We start from the raw sequence: 20,047 nt of genomic DNA on the forward strand, positions 1-20,047 counted from the left end.
ACACACACATGAGAACGCGCCATAAGGAGGGTTCTAACAGGATCCTCCTAGCAGCACTGTGTCTGCATGAAGAGATGCCTCCTTGTACAGCAAGCGGCAGAGGCAGGGCACGTTCCCCGCCGAGGGGAGAGCTGTGCTCAAAGCCGGCTGCTTCCATCCACGGGCAAGGAAGCAGCAAAAAAGGAGTCGAAGGCCGATCTCCTTTGCTCCTCAATAACCCTGCCGTCCAGGGCCCACACTGTCCCCGTGTGTCCTGAAACCACAGGACCCTCCATGGTGGTTTCAACCTGTGGCTAAGGACACCCCCTTCTTGTTTCCTTAATGAAAACAGTGAAACAAGATGAGCACAGTCGCCGGCGCTTTCCAGCTCTCTCAGCAGCTCAGGGTCCCAGAGCCGGCCCAGGCCTGAGAGTAAAGAGCACCCACACGGGGGGAGGGGCGTGGAAGGGAGAGGGCGAGCCGCGGGCCCCACTGCCTGCCTCGGGCCCCACTTCTCAGGCGCACGCGGGGGGAGGGGCGTGGAAGGGAGAGGGCGAGCCGCGCCGGACCCCCTCCGATGCATCTTCCGGCTCCACCTGGGGCGGCAGCGCCTCTGCGCAAGGAGCCTCCTGGCTGACTTCTTGGTGTCACACCCACATCAAGAGATGAGCAGATGTGACAGGTAAGAGGGGCCGAGGTAAGCGAGGCTCTCAAGTTAAACTGTTAGATTATACAAAGCCATGAAGACAAAATTAGCTTAACGAAGTAGCTACAAACGTAGGCTGTGCACCAGCGAGGTCGGGCTGACACAGCGTAAGACGATCGGCCAAGAGCGGCCAGAATCCTCGCCTTTATCTCAGGGGGCAGCCGGAGGAACAAGCCAACAGAGCAAACAGACTAAAAACACTTTGCCCACAAGATGTCTTGTGGAAATTTTATTATGTAGAGTGTAAAATGAATTGTCAGTCCAATAAAAACAACACTTTTTTAAAAAAACAACATGCATAACATTTTCCAATTGCCTTTTTTAATAGTTAGACATTTCAAGCATTATACGGAAAATAAGGAGAAAAACCCCAGACACTGTAACTTCAGTATGTCTCAAACGGAATGTCCCCCAGGTCAATTGAAAAACGCAAGAAAAAATAGCTTCAATTCCGTTTTTCTTTCCTTTAAAAATACATGTTATCTGTACAAGATACACTACAGTAAACACTGGAAATCATATTATCCCTTTTATTAAATCAAAATTATTTAATTCATATTGTGGTTAATGCTAGATTTATTTATTCATCTAGTTAATCTGACAAATATTAAGAAAATATTTAAAAGAAAAAAAGCAAAAAACACCTTGGAATTAAAAAATAGTTACTACATTTTTATGCGGTTTAATGTTCCACAGTGTTTGTTAAAAGTTATATTGAATTTATTTTTAATATTAAAAATAACAGTATTTATATTTCTGAGAGAATAGAGAAAGGTTTTTCTGTTTTGTTTTTAAAACAAGCTTGGAGGTCTTAGATACACAATTGCAATCGGTAGGTAATGGAGACAAGAAAAAACGTCTGCTAAACACACAAACACATTTTTATATTATTACCCCTTTAGAACTCTAGAAATTATACAAACCCTATAAAATGCCCCCTCCCAATCCCTGTTGGACAGCAATACAATTATCTGTCTCAATTCAGAATTCACATAATTAATTACAATACATAACAGTTCCGTTTTTTAAAAAATGCAATAAAACCAGACAGCCAAGATACAAGAAATTAGAAGTAAAACATTCAATGAATTTACACATTTAAGAATATTTAAATACTGTTTAAAATTTTTTTAAAAGAATTTGTTACAAGCCACCTAAGACTTCCAAGCCACTTTCTGTTGCAACAGAAAAAACGGTAAATAAAAAGACATGCAAACAAAACGAAAACACACCATATGTTGAAATGTCACTGCCCCGTGGCACATTCTGGCGCCCGAATCCGCAGGTGTCGCTCCAAAAAGAATCCCAGAGCTTACACGTTTGAAGTAACAAACAAAAATAACAAAACAAAAATTATCAGCAATTTTTAGTAACTGATTTTCCCGATTTTTAGAAAAATTCTGTTAATCTAAATATAGTGTTTCACAGAACAAAACAAAGGTTCTTCATCAAAAGGTTTGCACATCTAAAAACCTCTGTTACAAATAGGTTTTGCTCACAATGGTTTGGGGCGGGGGGAGGGAGCTGCAGGCCACTGTCCTACTGTTCCTGTGGAAGGAAGGGGGAGAACAGTTAGTCTGACGGTGAGTTCTCAAGTGCTGGCCCGGGGTCGGGGGCTCTGTCTGCAGGGAGGTGACAGGAGCTGACACGCCCGCACGCACGCGGGCACGCGCCATCCTTCCGGGCCTCGTCATGGGATCTGGCGCAGACAAAGCCTCTCTACAGGAGGCCCCAGGGCACCTCCTTCCACGGGGGATGCTGGGTGGGGAGAGGGGAGTGAGCGAGTGATGTTTCTCCGGTCACCTAGCACCCTGACACCTGTTCCCACCAGGCCCAGGCCCGGAGGGCCACTTTGGCAGTGAGACGAACGACTGGCCCTGGGTCCAGGGCCTGTGCTGACTGACACACTGTCCACAGGGACCTGACTGGCATCGGGTCGCCTGGAAAACGCACCTGAAATGTGAGCTGCGGGAGTAGCTGGTCCTCTTCCCTGCATTTGTAAAAAACCATCCGGGCCGCCGATTACAGAGCCCTCCAGGCAGCGCCCGGCCTTCAGAGGGTGTGGGCGAGCCCTACTCCCGCTGCTGCCCCTCACTGCTGGCCGGGGACAAGCGTGACAGCCCGGCCACACCACCTTTTACAAGACCAGGCTGGGGAGCGGCCCAATGCTAGCCCTACGCCCCAGTCACAGGGCCGCGCTCGCCCGGATCAGCTGAGCCTGGCGCGCTCCTCTAGAGCTGGCGGGCCTGGGGTCCAGACGCAGAGACCCAGTGCCGCTCAGCACTGTGCTCCGCGTCTGGGTTTGAGGGAAGGCCAGGCCCGTCCTGGTAGGGGCTGCCCGAACGATTCTTCCACTTGGCTCAGACCTGTCCTGTCCGGGGTGAGGAGGGGGCCGGGGAGGCCGCCGCGGGGCACTCTGCAGACGGCGGCCGTGCTGAGCGGCGCCGGGGCCCAAGCAGTCCCTCCACAGCCCAGGGGCCCCGTGCTCTGACCCCGGGGTCAGGCACACACAGAAGGCTTGGGAGGGGGCTCAGGGCTGGTCTGGGAAGTCTCGGCAGTGCTGGCGATGGGCTACAGACCTGGCTGTGGGCTTGAGCTTGCCCCAGTGTCTGCCCGTAGAATGCGACCTGCTGTCTGTAATACTCCGCCCAGGCCACTGTGTAGTCCGGCGGGGAGCTGGCCTGAGAAGCGGCGCTGGCGGCGTGGCCTGATGGACAAAGCGAAGCGCGGGTTACCGGGGGCAGGGACGCACTTGTGGGAGGCAAGGACGCCGGCAGCCAGAGGGAGCCCCTCCCAAAGCCTCGGGGGCACCCGGAACCAGTGTCCCACGCCCATGCCCTCCCCCCAGGCCCCTCGCGAGCTGCGCCAGGACTGGAGCGCCCGAGCACTGCTGCAGAAAGCGCGTAACCAGCCTCTCCTCGCCCGGTCCCCACCCCGCTCCTACAAGACCCTCCGGCCTGCCTTCTCTCTCCAGAATCACACTCTCTGCCTGTCCTGCCAGCTCCCAGTCAGTGCCCCAGGCCAGAGGGGGAGGAGGGAGGGCGAGAAAGCGGGTGCCCCGGCACGGGGGTGTGTGCGCCTGCGCAGGGCATCCCGGCCCACGGGTGCCTGGGAATCCGGATCGGGGGCTCTGGGAAGACTTTCACCAGGTGCTCCAGGCGACGGTGACCTCCCTGACCCCCACCCTGGCCCCCAGAAGGGTACTGACCTGGTAAGGATCCCAAACACACAGTGAACATTTCTTTGACGGCTTATGACCTGAGCTCTTCCAACTAGCAAGTAACACCCTTCAGACTCAAGATACGTGAGACACCTCCTTCCAACAATACCCGCACATTCTGGTTCAGCAGTTTTGGGATTCACACCAGAGACCTTAGTACTAATTTTAAATGATTCACTTAGGGTATTTTTTTTGGTTTTTGTTTCTTGTTACTAGGTTTCCTCCTCTTTTTAAAAAGACTGGTTTAGTTAAGAAAACTGGCACAGTTAAGAAAAGAGCTTACTCTGGAAGAAAAACAACTCCGCACCCGCTCGCACCCGCTCGGCCCTCGGACTCCCTGCTGAGTCTCACGAGGGGTGGGGGGGGGGGCGGGCCTGCCTCTTCACCTGTCCTGAAACAGCCGAAAGAGCCGGGCAGCGGCAGGACCGCAAGGCAGTCAGGAAATGGCTCCCGGCTGGACTGAGCCCTAACCAAGCGGTTCTCAAGGGAACGGCCAAGGCCAGGACTGTCCCTGAGGGTCGGTGCCACGGCCTTTCGGGCCCTTCGGAGTCCAGAAGAGAAGCGCAGGTAGAGGACGGTAGAGGACGGTAGAGGACGGCAAAGGCCGACTGCACATCTCCCGACAGGCACACGTGGGGAGAGGGCGGCAAAGGCAGACGCGGAGATCCGACTCACACAGGGAAAGCGGCAAGGGAAAAAAGGGGTCAGGGAACCACGGACTCTCAAGTCTACAGTCTTGGGGGCTCTGTGGCTGGGGCGCTGCTTGTTAAGAAGGCCAACGCACTCACTCTGTTTTTTGTAATAGTCTTCCCAGGCCTTGCTGTAGTCGGGCTGGCTGCTCTGCGGCTGGCTCTGCTGGCCTGGGCGAAGAACACAAAAGCAGTCAGGCCTTCGGGCTCCCGGGCCTCGGCCCCCAGCCCGCAGGCTCCAGGCCCTGCTCTCTGCACTCACTCCCTTGCCCCTGGGGCCCGCGGTGGGTGGGTGGGTTGGGGGGAGAGGAGCCAGGCCAACCCCCAAGAGGGCCTCCACCCAGGCCGGCGAGGCTGGGGCTGGCACACAGCTGCCCCGCAAGGGCGGCCAGCAGGCAGGGCCTCAACTCCCTTCAGTCGGGGACTCTGGGCTGCCACGAGCAGAGCCCCTGGGGGCCAGAGTGCTGTCTGCGGCTCCCTGGATTGGCCTGCAAACCCGCAAACCGACAAAGAATCCAAATGGCGCTGACCACTCCCTTTCCCTGGCTGGCCCTTCTGTTCAAGGACTGATGGCTTTGCCTTTGCACGAGGAGAATTACAGGGGACACACAGGGATCTGTCCAGAGACTGTGCTCAAGGTGACGACAGGAGACGGCGTACACACCTGACCCCCAGCCTTGCGCCTGTACGGGGTGAGGGCGAGGACGTGTTGGGGGTCGTCCCCGCCCTCCTCTCCACATCGCTGGGGGCAGAAAGGCTGGGCTGGCGGGAGCAGAGCAGCAGCCTGCCCAGGGGCACGGGCACGGGGGGCGGGTAGTGTTTAAAAGACTTGACCACAGCTGGAAGTCGGGACCCTCCTTCCGCCTGCCGAGGGCCAGCCCCCCCCCACCCCCCGCCACGAGCTTTCTTCGGTTAGAATCACAGCCTGCGGCAGGCAGGAAGGACGTGCTCAAAAACACATTTCATGTCACAATGCTTTCCCCAAGAGTTAATTTCCTCAAGGCTGAGGAGGGGCGCAGGCACGTGACAGTCGGTGTGCGTGTGTGTGGGGGGGGCCCTCCTCCCCGCACTGTGGCAGGACGGGACTCGGACCTGGACGTTGGCGCCAGGAGAAGGCAAAGCCCGGGCAATGCGGCAGCAGGAACCGCCCCCTCAGACACGGAGGCCGTGGGCAAGTGGGACTTTCCTTCTGACCAAAACCAATTTTCCATTCCCCCGAACGAACCAAGCGACACCACAGGTGAAGGCTGGTGCACGGTGCAAGGGGCAGGCGCTAGCTGCGTTTTCTCTCGCTCAGCCCACGTGCCTTTGCCAACTCCTCACCCGCCTGGCCTGAGGCGGCAGTGGGGCGGGCTCTGCGGGAACCGCCCCCCCGCAGCTTCAACGCAAAGCCTCCCCGCAGTCTAGGGCTTCTCCCAGGTCCTCTGTCCTGGGCGAATGGGCACCGGGGAACCCTATCTGGGTCGCCTCCCGCCCTGGGGGTGCCCTCTGATGGAACAGGAGGAAACAAAACACACCCGGGCTGCGGGATAAGTGAGCACAGTGAAATAGGGAGGGTAGAATCTGGGTGGTGTGTAGGTGTTCGTGGTGAAGTTCTTTAAGATATTGTGCACGTTTAAGGTATTTCGTAAGAAAATAAGAAAGGGGGAAGAGAGGGAACAAACACAACCGTGCAATTTCAGAGCTCACAGTACTTTAGAAATCAAACCCAAACCCTCCATTGCACAGACGACAGAACCGGAGCCCCAGAGAAGCGGGGACGCGCCTCAGGCTGCCCGGCGCCGCTCCAGCCGCGTGGGGGGCTTCTCCAGCTGTGAGCCTGACCGGGCGCCCCGGGGCAGGGTCCCACACACACCCGGCACTCTGCTCAAGGGGAAAGGGCTGGAACCCCAGGCCCATCCTCTCGTGGGCAAAGCTGCAGTGTGTGTCCTGCAGCCTGGCGCTCCGAGGGGAGCCTGCAGACGTGCCGAAGAGCGCTTTCCAAACACCACGGGGCTGGCCCTTCAGACGTCAAAAGAACCCAAGGTATTTGTTTTGTTTTTGTTTGGAAGGCTGTGCAAGATGCGCTCTACCAGCAGGAAAACTCAAGAAGGACTCCTGAAGCTGGTGTGGGGGCCGGAGAGTGGGAGGGGGTTTAATTCCAACGAGAACCTTCTCTGTTACAATCAGTTTTCTCTAATCGTGCACTTCCTGGAAGTTCAGGAGATAGAGAGTCCCTTTCTAAGACGGTGCCGGGGAGGAGAGAGGGAGAAGGCCACTTTGAGGCCAGAGGAGGGGAGCAGGCGGGGCACCCATCTGGCGGGGCTGCTTGAAGAGGCTGCGGCAGTGGGAGGGGCCGTGGGGCAGGAGGGGCTCAGGTCAAACCACACTCTCAGGGCCCACGGGCCTTTCGGACCCATTTCTGGGGGACCGGAGTGACGGAAGGCTGCAGCTCTGAGAAGGACAGCAGGTGGGAAAGAAAGGCCTGAGAAGGTGGGCCAGGAGAGAGGCGGGCCCCCTGTCCCCGCCCAGCAGGCCTGTCCCGGGGAGGGGGGGGGGCACCTCCTCCCGAGTCACTTACTTGGAACCTGCTGTGTGGGCTGCTGCCACGCCTGGTAGGTGCTGCCCCAGCCCTGGGTCAGGAAGGCCGGAGGACCACTGCGGAGGACAAGAGGACTCATTCCAGGGCAGGCCGCCCCCACCCCGCCCCCGGGCGAGCACAGCGCCCTCTGCTGGAGACACGGCAGGGCGGAGTGAAGGCGGCCCACCCACCTCACAGGTGCGCTGTGAGGGCTTCCGTTCACTTTAGCGGCCATGTTTGGGAAGCACCCTGAGCTCCTTGGAGGAAAGGTGCTGAAAGAAAGTGGAAAACAGATAAAGACAGCGGCTGGGGACCCAACAACGGCTTTGGCAACAAACAAACAAACAAACACACACACACCCCTCCCGCCACCCAGCCCCAGGGCGGTGAGCTCTCCTTGGGGATGCTGGCGGGACCAGAAGACCCTCCGCCCTCTGGGAAGGCTCTCGGCCCAGCACTGGTCCCTGAGCAACAGACAGGCCAGAGGGACCGCCAGTGAGAGAGGAGGAGAGGAGTCCTGCCCACGCCCAGAACTTGCGGCTTTTGGCTGGCCTCCCCTGGAAGGAGCTGGAAAAGGAGGGCCCCTTGGGGGCAGTGAGTTCTTCCAGTCAAGAAAAGACTCACTTCTGATGCGGCGCGGCAGGTGGCTGGCTGAAGGGGCCCTGTGCGAAGGCTCCGGGCGCTCCGAGACCGGCACCCTGTCAGGGCACAGAGGGAACTCTCACCTCCTGTCGGCTGCGCCCGCACCCTCTGCCCAGGCCCGCCCCGAGGCAAACCACAGCTTTCGGGGAGAGAGACAAGGGAAGTAAAGGTAGCCTACGGCACTCGCACTAGCCTTCCTTGCCCACCGTGGGCTTTAGTTGCAGAAACAGCTTCTGCCCCCTGAGCGACCGATACCACCACACAGCCAATACTGGCGCCACCACAACTGCCCTGGCGTACGTCACCCTGGGGGTAGGGACCAACCTGCCGACTCTCCCGTCAATCTAGGCGGGCCCAGAGCTTTCTGCCATTCTACGTCCCCTTTGAGATGAGCAGTGGCCAATCTGTCCTCCATCAACACTCCCTTTCTTTATCTGCTTTGAGGTGCCTGAAACTAAAGCCAGAGTCAATGAACGCTGCCTGCAGGGCTGGCCGCCAGGGCGATGCCAGCGGGAGTCCAGGGGCAGTGCGGGGGGAAGGCTGCCGCCCCTGGCTGCTCATCTACGCCTGCAGGGCCAACGGCTCGGGGCCTGGGCAAGCTCTGCGCGTCTGGGCCTGGCCCTGGTGTCCCTGCGCCCCGACCTTCCCCTCAGCAGAGTGGGAGGGGGCCGTTGCCCTCACATCACGTGAGGACCGAGAGCCACAGGAAGCACAAGGTTCTGGGGAGAAACAGGTGCCCTGGACACCCAAATGAAAACCCAGCTACTATCAGGCCAGGGGGGGAAAGGTCCCTGTACGTACGCCGACTTTCTCATCTATGAGATGCCTGGCCAGCTCAATCTGTTGAGGAGCCCCCCTGATGGTGAATATCCGCAGGTTGGGGTCCGTGTTGGGAGGGGGGTTCCGCTGCAGTTCCACGTGTGCTCCTGACTGCTGGTTTATGCTTTTGATGTTCTCGCCCCCTGTGGGCAGGAGGACACAGAAGAATAAGTGGCTACAGTTCTCTCCTCCAGAGGAGGGGTGGGTATTTTCTGCACACCAGCGCTCGTCCTAAGAGTAGACAAGTACTTTCCATTTATACTTTAAAACGGCTCTTGTAAAAACTAGAGCCGTCTCATTTGTGGAGCCAGACTAGGGAAGCAAAGCTGAGGCGCCGTGACACCACGTGGCACCAGCTGGTCTCCGTCTCAGCGTCCCATGCAGAGGCCTGGGGTGGCCTGGGCCTTGGCCCACAGACGGGCACACAATGAGCTCAGCTCTGGAGAAGGCACTCCATGCTTCTCAGCACGAGAATGGTGACCTGATGGCCCCTCCATGGCACAACATGAGGGCCTTCAGCCCCGGTGTGGGCCGCCACACTGCTGTCTCCCGCCCTCCGCGGGCCACACAGACGCGGCCACGGGCCCCAGCGATACCCAGAGCCCACTCGGGCCCTTAACATCCCATCCTGTCTCGCCTCAAGTCTCTGCTTCCTCCGTGGGTGGGGGACAGGTCCAGACAGAGAACGGAGGCCCGAGAATGGAGGTCCCAGAGGCCTGGGTGGAGCGGGGCTAATGACAATGTAGTTGGACTCTTTGAAAAACCTGTGAGAGTCCCAGTCTCTTAATGAAATTTGCGTAACAAAAGCTCCACCAGGGTAACAATGGTTTGATTCTTCTCTTCAAATTTCACAGAACTTACAGATCAGCTCTGCTCAACTGGGGTGGTGGAGCCAGAATTCAAGGAAAGCTTGGAGCACAGAGTTTTGCAGAACTGGAAAAAGACGATGTGTATAAAATCTGGTACAAGGTACCCGGGAGCCCCAAAGGGTCAGAGCGAAGACTAAAGGCCAGTCTCTGTGTCACCCCTCCCCACCCAGAGTCAAAACTAAGCTGCAGTGACATTTCTCGTTTCACCGCAACACGTCCACAATCCTTCGAACTCCCAACCTGCCCTCCACCCGCCCTGCCGGAAAGCCACGTCTGAACAAAAGCGTCGAGGAGTGGGCAAGTAAGGGACCCCAAGAGCAGGCACGGCTCATCTCATCCAGAAAGCATGATGGGATTCTAGAGGGTCAGGAGGCGAAGACGGAGCCGGAGTCCGGCCATTCCATTCTTCCTGGAGGCAGTGTAAGCGGCCCTTACGCCGCAGCAAGGAGACCAGGAGACTGGGGCACTCAGGAAAGCCTGGTTCAAGCGTTCGTCTGGGTACGATGTTAGCTTGGTTTAGGGTAGTTTTAAATTTAAAAGCAAACTGAAAAAAAGAAAAGCCCAGCAGACCCAAGTGTTGTATGCATGGTTTTCTTAAAGATCTGCTGCAGTTTAAGGGAGGTGTCCCTATGTTTTCTACCTTGAGCAAACGCGTGGTCTCAGGGGCAGCACCAGCCAGGGCAAGAGAGCCGCAGGAAGCCTTGCGCAGCCTCACTGCTTCCGGGTGTGTGCGAGCCCCTCCCAGCTCCGCAACGACCCACCTTTACTCAGGTCGCGACCCTTACCTCCTGTGCATCTTGAAGTAAGCAGCTTCGCCCCTAGGCAAGCGCGCTCTGGCGGAGCGGAGCGGGCGAAGGGAGCGGGCGAAGAGCTAAGAATAGCCGGAGACCTTCCTACTGCACACCCAGCACTTGAAGGGACCCCCACCCCACCCTCTGCCCAGACCACTGGGTCCCGGAGACAAAAGCACAGAAGGGCGCGCGTGTCTAGAACGGAGAAGCCCACGGGCCCAGACCAGCTCCCCTCCATCAGGCACTTGGACCAGCAGCCCCAGACTCCTCGAAGGCCTCAGGCCCACGTTAATAAGGCGAGAAGGCACCGTAAAACTGCACGGGGCCGGAAGGAGTTAATTTAAGTTCACCTTCCTTCAAAATGAGGTCACCAGCTTGGCACATGGTGGCTGTCTACAGGCTCATTCAGCAGCCTGCTCCATTCTTCCACCTGATGGGGGGCAGAAGCGACCCACCAGTGGCCCCCGGCTGGATGTGAAATCGTAAAGCAATTAATCAAACCTGCTAAAAGGCCTGGCTGACAAGAGCAGGGCTGGCCACACTATCTGTCACTATTGCTGTATTTATCATGGAAATCCAGCAGGGGCCCAGGGAGGTGCAGCGTCTGTCCAAAGGGCTGCAGGGCCTGCCTGCGTGTGGCTCCCCTCACCCCGCGCCTTTCCCAAGAAACAGGAAGACCTCATACCCAGCCCCTGGGGTGGGGAGTTACAGAAAGACCCCTGCTCCTGCCTAAACGAAACTTAGCCCGGCTTCCCAAGGCTGCTACTGGAGCGCCAGGACACAGCATCGGTTACTGCTACGTCCTGCTGTCTCTCCCCTCTGGGGGTCACTCGGGATGACTTTGTAGAGCACAGACGGTGAGCGACTGTCCTGTGAGCGCCGAGGTTTCGCTGACTAGGAGGAACTGTCACAGTGAAGCCAGCGAGGCTCTGCCAGGTCTAGAGAAGACACTGCCCGTGAAAACCCCGTTGACAGAACAGCTCTCAAAAAGCACAGAAAAACCTAGATCTGATTCTTGAACTCCGGGCACCAGCTGGATTTAACCTCCTGGCAGCAGGCCAGCGGATGCTCTGGGCAGCAGGTCTGACTTATCACAGCATTTGGGCAGCCAACAATGCCCATTAAACACCTCCAGCATGTACGCCCTGCCAGAAAATTAAAACAAACCTACGTCGTTCCTACCACCTCTGAGAGGTTAGCCACCAAGACACAACACAGATACAGGAGATAAACGTCTTAAAAGAGCATGAAACACACACTGTCCAAGAGTGGGACCCAGTGCAGATTCTGGGAGGTGAATGAGGGGGAGAGGAGGAGCTCCAGCCCTGTGCCGGCTCGTAAGGACGTGCCACGGCAGCCTCAGCTTTCTGCTGGTGAAGAAGACGCTCCCAGGTCAGGCTCCCCGGGGTGCTAGCACCCCTCCAACAGCTAAGAGATGTCTGGTGATCACAGAAATTGGGGAAACTCCAGGGAGAAAACTGTATTTATTTCTTCCATATGTTGTCAAACACATACAAAGGGAATAAACAGGCAAATACAAAACCCAGTGCTGAACATGAGTTTCCTGCCAGGTCAAGGGCTCTGCTTAGAGAGCAGAGAACTGAACCCACCGCGCCGGGAGCCCCACACCCGCTCTCGGCAGCCTTCCTCGGTCAAGGCCAGCCCAGGTGAGCCAGCAACAATGGCCTAGAAACCTGTCTGCTCTCTCCCTCGCTCTTCACTGAAGGACAGGAGGGAGCCACATTAGCCATTAATGAGGGTTTCTACCTAACGTTCTCTAAAATGCCTAGAAACAACTAACAAATCAATTTTTACTTCCCTCCACAGGGTGCCTGATACTCATGGTAAATACGCTGAAAAGATAAAAACCACTTTTCACGTGTTGTGTCAACAGAGAACAAATACCCAAATCCAGTACGGAAAAAAGCGACGCACCTGTCAGAAAGCAATCTTCGCTTGAGGAAATGACCTTAACGTTCCTCTAAGCTCCCTGGAGGTGAGTTAGTCACCAATCAGTCGATCGACAAACACCCAGAGGCCCCTCACCTGTTCAGGGTGCCTCCTCAACAACCTAAGCTGCTTCCGTAGGCAGCGGGTCTTCCTGACCATCTGTTCACACGCTGTAATGAAGTTCCGGCTTTGCCCCACTCATGAGAAGGCCCGTGCAGAGGACGGTTCCTGCAGAAGGCAGCTGATGCCTCGGACCTGGCCCCTCCAAGTCAAGTGCAGCAAACAGAAGGAACTCTGTGCTTCAAAGGTACTGGACGGGGCCTGTCTGCTCTCAGGTCAAACACCTGGAAGGGGAACGCCGCACTCCAGCAACCGCCTCTTACCTTTGCCTATGACGAGGCCGCACTTATCTGCCGGCACTGTGTAGGTTATCTCCTGGATGCCACCAGGGGTTCCCACGCTCCAGTCACCGCGGCCACGGCCTCTTCCTCTGGCTACCGCCAGGCCTCCGAAGCCATCTCTTTCCTGGGAAGGAAGCAAAGCTCAGGTGACATTTCTGTCACTGCCACCAGCACTATTTTTCATCTCCGTGGAGGAGGTTAAGTGACAGGATGTAATCAACGCCACACATAAGAACCTGAGCACCTTTCCACATTTCAGATTCTGAAGTGCTCTTTACAAGTAGAATTAACACAAATCACAGGCGCGTTCAAGAAGACGTGCGCGGATAAATCACGTGGTTACGGAAACAGCACAAACACACCCAACTAAAACAGGCAGTCAGATATAAATTCCTAAGTCTGAAGCCCAATGCCCTTATCCCTGGAGTTTTAATTACTGGGCCTTAATCTACAGGCATCAGGAGCTGGTTTTCTTCTCAATGCTGAGCCTACCAGAAACCAGATATTAGATGCCAAAGAGCTATGAGCTTTTGAAAGTGACACATGAGTAGCAAGGATGACTTCTGACCCTCCCCTGACAAAGTTGCTACAGAGAACAATTCAGACACCACTCTAAGAGTCAGAATACCCTGCAGTTCAACCAGAAAAAAAAATGGAAGGGTTTTAAAGAAAAATTGGTTGTCTCGCTCCCCAAGAGAGGGAGGAACAAGCCAGACCCATCCGCCCATGGTCCGGGGCTGGAGAAGTCTCCCGACTTATTCTCACAGTTTCCCCACCAGAGACCCACATCCAACACCTAAGCAAGGAGGATTCCTTTCACTCGAGGGCGAAACACCCCATTCCAGCCTTTGTCCTTTGAGTCACTTTGGAGCAGCAACATTTAAAATCTTGTAAAGGTTGAGGGCAAACCCGGTCAAGCTGCGGGCTCCTTCACGGAAGGGAGAAGCTCAGCAGGCGTTCGGCACGGCCTGCTCCTGTCCATTAAGGGTAAACTGAATGTTTACCCAGAATCGAAACCAGCAGAAAGCCGAGCTCACTGGAGTGCTTTCTGTTGCACTCTGCTTTCATGAGCGACAAGTGACAAATAAACAAGGTGATTTTAGGGATTTACGTTAGAACACAAACACGCGGCCAACTTTCTGGGTGTGCCACAGATTCTCAAAGGCAAGCTGTCCCCTCATCATCTACACAGCCTTTGCAGTCCTGGGATCATCAGTTCTTACTACTAAAAAGGATGTCAGAGATGAATTAGTGACGCTTCTCTGAACTTGTCTCATCCTAAGAACTGCCTGCGGCTGTGGGTGAGACCCAAGCCACCCTCTCGGATACACTGATTCAGGAGATCTGGGGCAGGGGGGTGGGGTCTATAAACCTGTAACCACAGCAGGTGCCCCCAGATGACTTAGGGGATCGTGTGGGGTGCATCACCTGGTACAAACCCCTTGGTGTGCTGTTGAAAAACCTACGCCAAGAGGATTTCAAAGGCTCGCTGAAGGTCACATGAAAAGCGGCAGAGCTGGGAGGGTGATTTCTAAGCTCTGGCTTCTTTCTTCAGCTCCTACCGTTCTCAGACTTTTCCTACAAGCCCGGGGGACATGATGTGCCAACCTGCCACCAGCTGCAGAAGTGCTCCAGAGCAATTTACAACGGGGGCAGGTGTATCCTAACAGCATCACACAAGCCCGCTCACATTCCAGGGAAAGACGTGCATGGAACGAAGTGCGTGAAGAACCGCGTTAGGATTCTGGCAGATCATGAAGTGCCTTCTAAAGCTGAGATTAGACTTCACTTGCAGTTTTATACTAGGTACACTGAACTGTTTGAAACCTGGCAATCTGCACTGTTACATCCCACAAACAGTTTAAATATAGTCAGGAACTTTGTAAAAAAAAAAAAAAATCTAGATTAGAATAATAAACTAGCAGGAAAACAAAAACAAAAACGAAGGCGGGAAAGAGACAGATGTAGAGGAGCCCACGGCTATAATCTTGGAGGGAGGTAAGCGACAAGAGTACTGGTTTCCAAAACCGTGACTTGAGAGGGGGTGACTGCTCCAGGGTGCTGCCCCGAGAGCCCCAGGTGGCACTTGCTGCTTCTGCCGGTGAGATACTGAAGCTCCAGAGAGCCAGACCCACCTGGGCGGTAAGAATAAGCTCGTTGATGACGTGTGCTGCATGCTGGCATCGCTCTGGGGGTCCCATGACCTGTGCAGCCCTCTCTGGACTAATACCATCATCTGTGGAACAAGGAGAGAGATGGGATTCGGAAAAGCCCGACTTCAGAAGGAAACAAACGTCAATCCGATTTGCAATCAATGTTCCTGCCGGTGCCAAAGGGGTACTAAGAACAGCACCACCTCAGGGACTCCTCCGGACAGGGAAACGGGTACGGCTACCTCTTTTGGCAGGATCCACGTCAATACTCATCGCTTATGCAATTACAGCCATTTAAAAAAGATATCACTATAGAGACTAGATTGAACTTAAAAAAAAAGTGCCAAGGAAAACAGAGTTGAGCTACAGCAGTATTTTCCCAGAAGTAGTCCATCACGATGTCTTCCCATCTTTAGAGAAATGAGGGAAATAAAGACATTGTAGATGATTTTGCTCATAAAGGTAAATTCATAAAATCTAAAGAACGGTCCTTGGTTTTACGATTTTTTTTTAATGGTTTTAAGTTGTCTTTAATGTTAAGAAATCAAAATAACAGGTTTTTCTTAAAGTCTTTACTTGGCCAGAATTAAAAGTTGGAACTGCAGTGTTGATTCCCCCCCGTTTTCCTAGTCCAAGGAAAAAAAGAAAAAAGCCTGGGCGCCCCCGGGCTAGAGTGTTCTGGCACAAGAAGGGTGACCCGGCCAGCAGATCCACAGAAAGAAATGAGGGACCAGAGGACAGACCTAAACTGGAAATCTGGTAACAGAACGTTGCAAAAGAGAGAGAGGGTGAGGGAGAGCAAAGAACACACAGCGGGCTGCTAAGAAAGCCCTTCTTTTGTGAGGTGGCCTTTAATTCTTCATAACGCCGAGGACTCTTGAGAACCATGAAAACCTACCTGGTTTGAACTGAATTCTCACACCGGCGTCATTCTGGATCTTTTTGATCATTTCCCCATTTCTTCCTATTACAATCCCAACTGCAAACCTAGGCACAGACACCTAAGCACAGAGAAACAAAACATCAGAGTTTTCCTGCAAACCTGGTGTGTGCGTGCGTGTGCGTGTATGTGTGTGTATACATACGATGATTTTTATCACAGTGCATTTCTGGAAATGATACAATAAAGCATTTTTTTTTCCTCTTAAGAAAAACACTGTGGTTGATGACTGCATTCCTGTCCATTAAATGCATCCAAAAGGTCTGAGACCTGATCAAAAATAGTTATAAAGATGAAGTAAAGTAAGAATAAACCTCATAGATAAAAGATTTAAAAAAATTTTTAAGATTAAAAATGTATCTTCCAAATTCTATGAAATAAACATAAATGTACCATACACATTGATTATACTACGGTCCTATAAAATGTTTTTCTTTTTCTTCACTCTTTTATTGTAATAAAATATATATAACATAGAGTATTAATAATTTCAACCATCTGTAAATACACACTTCGGCGGCATGAAACACACTCACAGTGTTGTGTGACCACCACAGATGTCTACGCCCCAAACCTTTTCATCATCCCCGATAAGAACTCCTGTGAAACCACAGTGCTTCCTTCCCCAGCCCCTGCTAACCTCTACTTTACTTTCCATCTCTATGAAGGTGCCTGTTCCAGGTGCCTCATGTAAGTGGAATCGTAACTATGTCCATCCTTCTGTACCTGGCTTATTTTACCAAGCATAACGTTTGCAAGGTCCACCCACGCTGCAGCGGACATCGAGGATATATTTCGATCCCATTCTACCTCGTCAGTAAAACAGGCTTAGGAGTTTGATACCGTCACAACATGGATCACCACGAAAACCGGGACTTCGGTCTTCATCCGGGCAGTGGGGTACACTGTGAAGCACAAGCCCCGACCGGGGGGACGGCCCCACCCCCTGAAATGCACGCAGCCGGCACTCCTCCTACAGCTGACTGTCCCACTCCTTCTTCACACCCACCCTGGGAAGGGAGTGTACTCCGAGGGTTTTGCAGGTGAGATAAGAGTTAAATAACTTGTTCAAGGTTAAAGAGCTAACAGACGCGTGCCCTACAACCTTAAACTTGCCTACCAACCTGTAACTCAAGCATACCTCTATACTGCCTCCTCCCATTCGGGAGCTGAAATCACCGCGTGCACCTCGAAAATCAGCTTGGTCTTTTTCTCGGATGATCTCTAATACCATTTCTCTTGCTTGCTGCATAAACACAGATAAAAGGCATTAAGGAAAACAAAATCTTGCAAAAAGACATGACACCCGTGAAAGACCAAACCCTCTTAAATTGGGCTTAAAGCCTCAGGAGGTGCTCAGCTGTGGGAGAACTCACTGTATTATGTTATTATTGTTACATGGGACACGGGCAGGCTGCTGTGGAGCAGTGTATCGTGTATATCACATCTTAAATGATGTGTTCTTTACACTGTCCAAAATGTCCACACAGATAAGGGTTCACAATCTTCTAAGCCACAGCTGGGTCAGCACATCGGTGCTGGGTCAGAACTTGATGATGGTCACTCCACTGTATTTCTGACGTGCCAGTCCTTCTTTCTAGTGGGCAAGGGTGGGTCTGAGAGCTCTGACAGTGGGCAGTCTCCACGGGAAGGAAGACATTAACAGTGCATCCCAAGGCAGAGAAGCTCCAGGGAGGAAAAGGGAAAAGGCCAGCCTGGGAGCCTGAAAACACCTTCTGGCACCCAGGGCTCAAACGTCTTGCCAACTGGCAAGACCGTCCCTCACACCTGACTGTCTCCAGGGCGCATTCAGTGTCCTCACCCCCAAGAATGCACTGGGTCAGGCCGTCCCACCCACGCCAGCACTGGCCCCACAGGAGCCTGTGCTAAGGAGCAACTGTGCACGACTCCAGGTCATGTGAGAACTGAAACTGAGTCCCAGTTCTGGAAAAATCAAACCAAACGAAAACAAGAAAACCCCGAACAGCAATGTCTCGTGACATTTGGAGAAATCGGAACATGGACTGACTATAATATGACGTTATGGGATTACCGTTATTTTCTTGGGCCTGGTTTTATAGAAGCAAGTTTTATTCTTAGGAGACACATACTGCAGGATTTGGAGGGAGAAAGTCACAGTATCTGACATTTACTTACAAATGGTAAAGCAAAAAAATAAAACATAAACACACAAACAAAACAGTAAGTAGGCTGAGGGTACTCAGATGTTTGCTGCACTATCTTTTCAACTTTTCTATATATTTGAAGTTTTTCATAATAAAAAGCTGGGAAGAGGGAAAGAAACCACCCAAAGAACAATATACCCTAAATGCAGCAGAAAGCTTCTTCATAATAAAAAATATGGAATACACAGTTTTAAAATAAGAAAAATATTGAACACCTTTCTTTAAAATAATTTTCCTGCAAATTCATGAAACATCAATGAAATAAGCTCTTTGCCCAGGTATCTGTTCTACAAAAGATAAAGCCAAACGTTCCACTGGAGAAGGCAAGAGTGGAGGGCTTCTGGGAGGCAGGCTTTCTGCGTCCAGCCAGCTCTCCCCTCCGTCCAAACAGCTCTACAACACACAGCAGAGGAGTCCCAGGCTGGACTGCATGAGCCGAGTGAGGAAGATTAGGTGCAATCTGTTTTTTAAATTAAAGCCCACCTGTTTACATCTGAAGAGGTCAGAAACTCTGGGGGACCCGACGGGGCAGTAGATAGTGAAGGGCTGCATTGCTGACGAGAGCCTAAGCAAAGCAGCCATTGTAATCACCGGCCCTCAAACCTGTTTTAAAATCATCATTAATTTTACATATAGAAACCTTGACCCAAAAAAACTACCAGTGATAGATATCATTTGAGTTCAGCTGAACGAACGACAGCATTAAGAACTACAGGAATTCTTTTGCCAGAGACTGGTAACCTCTGCTGGATCAAAGCCCCAAAGCCCCTGCAGAGGCACAGCTGTCGCTGACGGGCTGGCTCACCAAGGTGTGTCGCTCTGGAGCTACTCTAAATGCAGCGAAGGTCAGGCAGGCTGCAGTGGGCAGAAAAAAGAGCACTGGTGTCTCGTGGGGACACACACACTCCCACACCCACAGCGCACACACATTCCTGCTAATAGCCCAGGCGCTGAAAGATGGAGCACCTGGGTGATTCAGACCTAAGCCCCTGCTTTCAGCACCTGCGGCTGTCCTCTGAGGCACACAGCACGCTTGCTACGAGGGCACACACGTGCCTTGTGTGGTACTGGCACCTTTGGTCACCTCCCACCTCAGCCAGTGATCTCGTAAAAATGGATTGAGAGAACAAACAAATAAAAGCCAGAGGGAGCCTGCGCCTGAGCTGGCCACGGCTCAACATCGAAAACTGCATCTCATCAGAGCTGTGCCAGCCAATAAAACCTTCTGCGTTTATGGACAAGTTCTGTGCCTGGGCTGCCCTGACGGCAGCCACCATCCACGCGTGGCTCTGAGCGCTCGGAGCACTGCAACGCGGCCGCTATAAAGGAGGAGCTCACTCTGTATTTAATCTGAACAAATTCCAACAGCCACGCGGCCAGCAGCTCTGGTTCTGGGCAGCACAGCCCCGTTCTTTGCATTACCAACCTTGGTTTGGGAAAACGGCTCAAGGAAGACCCAGTTTTATAATTTCTTGAAAGACATAAAAGCTCTACAAGTACTACCAAGTGATACCGCCACACCCAGGACCTGCCTCATCCATGGTTTCTCTCCTACCTGTACTTTAAACGGGTCTCCGGTGATGCGAAGAGGCTTGTCCGCTCCCGTGGGCAACGGGCCGTCCTGGATCATGACCATCTTCACACCTGTCCGCTCCTGTGAGGGCACACACACCGGTACAGCCCTCACTGTCAGGAAGAGGCACGCAGGATGGCGCAAGCCGCGCGGGTCGGGCCGTGTCCGCAGTAAGACGCGCCCCCCGCTACCAAAGGCACTGCCCTCTGATCCGGCCCGTGAGGCTGGCCTCCGAGAATGCTGAGGTACGCGCCATGCTCGAGGGCGTCCCAGCCTGACAGAGAAAACCGTGCCCCCAAACTCTCCTCCCTTTCTGGTCCCTGGAATATCTAAATATGAATGCGCTACTTTTACAAAACGCTAAGCGCTGAGCTAGACAATCTATTTAACGTCACGTGGTCAGAGCTCACGCACAGCAGTGCGAGGGAAGGGCCACCGCTTCCCGACCTCGCAGAGGAGAGCTCTGAGTAAGCTACCGAAGGCTCCAGAGCCGGTGAGAGCGGCACCAAAATTAGGATTCTGGGATTCTAAGGTCCGAACTCTTAGGAGTCCACAGTAGAACGCCTTCC

General features: G+C 53.5%; 1 protein-coding gene across 5 annotated transcripts in view; it reads right to left on the reverse strand.

Moving 5' to 3' along the window:
* Nucleotides 1-874: 874 nt before the first annotated feature.
* The window catches only part of FUBP3 (far upstream element binding protein 3), a 49,490-nt gene continuing 30,317 nt past the window's right edge, over nt 875-20,047 (reverse strand). For 3 of the 5 annotated variants that reach the window (XM_059072532.2, XM_059072533.2, XM_067040490.1), the window contains 12 exons: nt 19,461-19,559; nt 16,861-16,965; nt 15,678-15,780; nt 14,762-14,862; nt 12,609-12,750; nt 8,598-8,758; nt 7,779-7,852; nt 7,346-7,426; nt 7,155-7,231; nt 4,694-4,765; nt 3,265-3,392; nt 875-2,233 (listed from right to left, as the gene is read on the reverse strand). In XM_059072532.2, the coding sequence (XP_058928515.1) occupies nt 2,225-2,233; nt 3,265-3,392; nt 4,694-4,765; nt 7,155-7,231; nt 7,346-7,426; nt 7,779-7,852; nt 8,598-8,758; nt 12,609-12,750; nt 14,762-14,862; nt 15,678-15,780; nt 16,861-16,965; nt 19,461-19,559 (1,152 nt within the window). In that variant the 3' untranslated portion in view covers nt 875-2,224. The remainder of the gene's footprint in view (nt 2,234-3,264; nt 3,393-4,693; nt 4,766-7,154; nt 7,232-7,345; nt 7,427-7,778; nt 7,853-8,597; nt 8,759-12,608; nt 12,751-14,761; nt 14,863-15,677; nt 15,781-16,860; nt 16,966-19,460; nt 19,560-20,047) is intronic. The other 2 variants (XM_067040491.1, XM_067040492.1) reach the window with 1 other exon arrangement.

The sequence above is a fragment of the Kogia breviceps genome, chromosome 8 (assembly GCF_026419965.1).
Source record: "Kogia breviceps isolate mKogBre1 chromosome 8, mKogBre1 haplotype 1, whole genome shotgun sequence".
NCBI classification, from domain to species: domain Eukaryota; kingdom Metazoa; phylum Chordata; class Mammalia; order Artiodactyla; family Physeteridae; genus Kogia; species Kogia breviceps.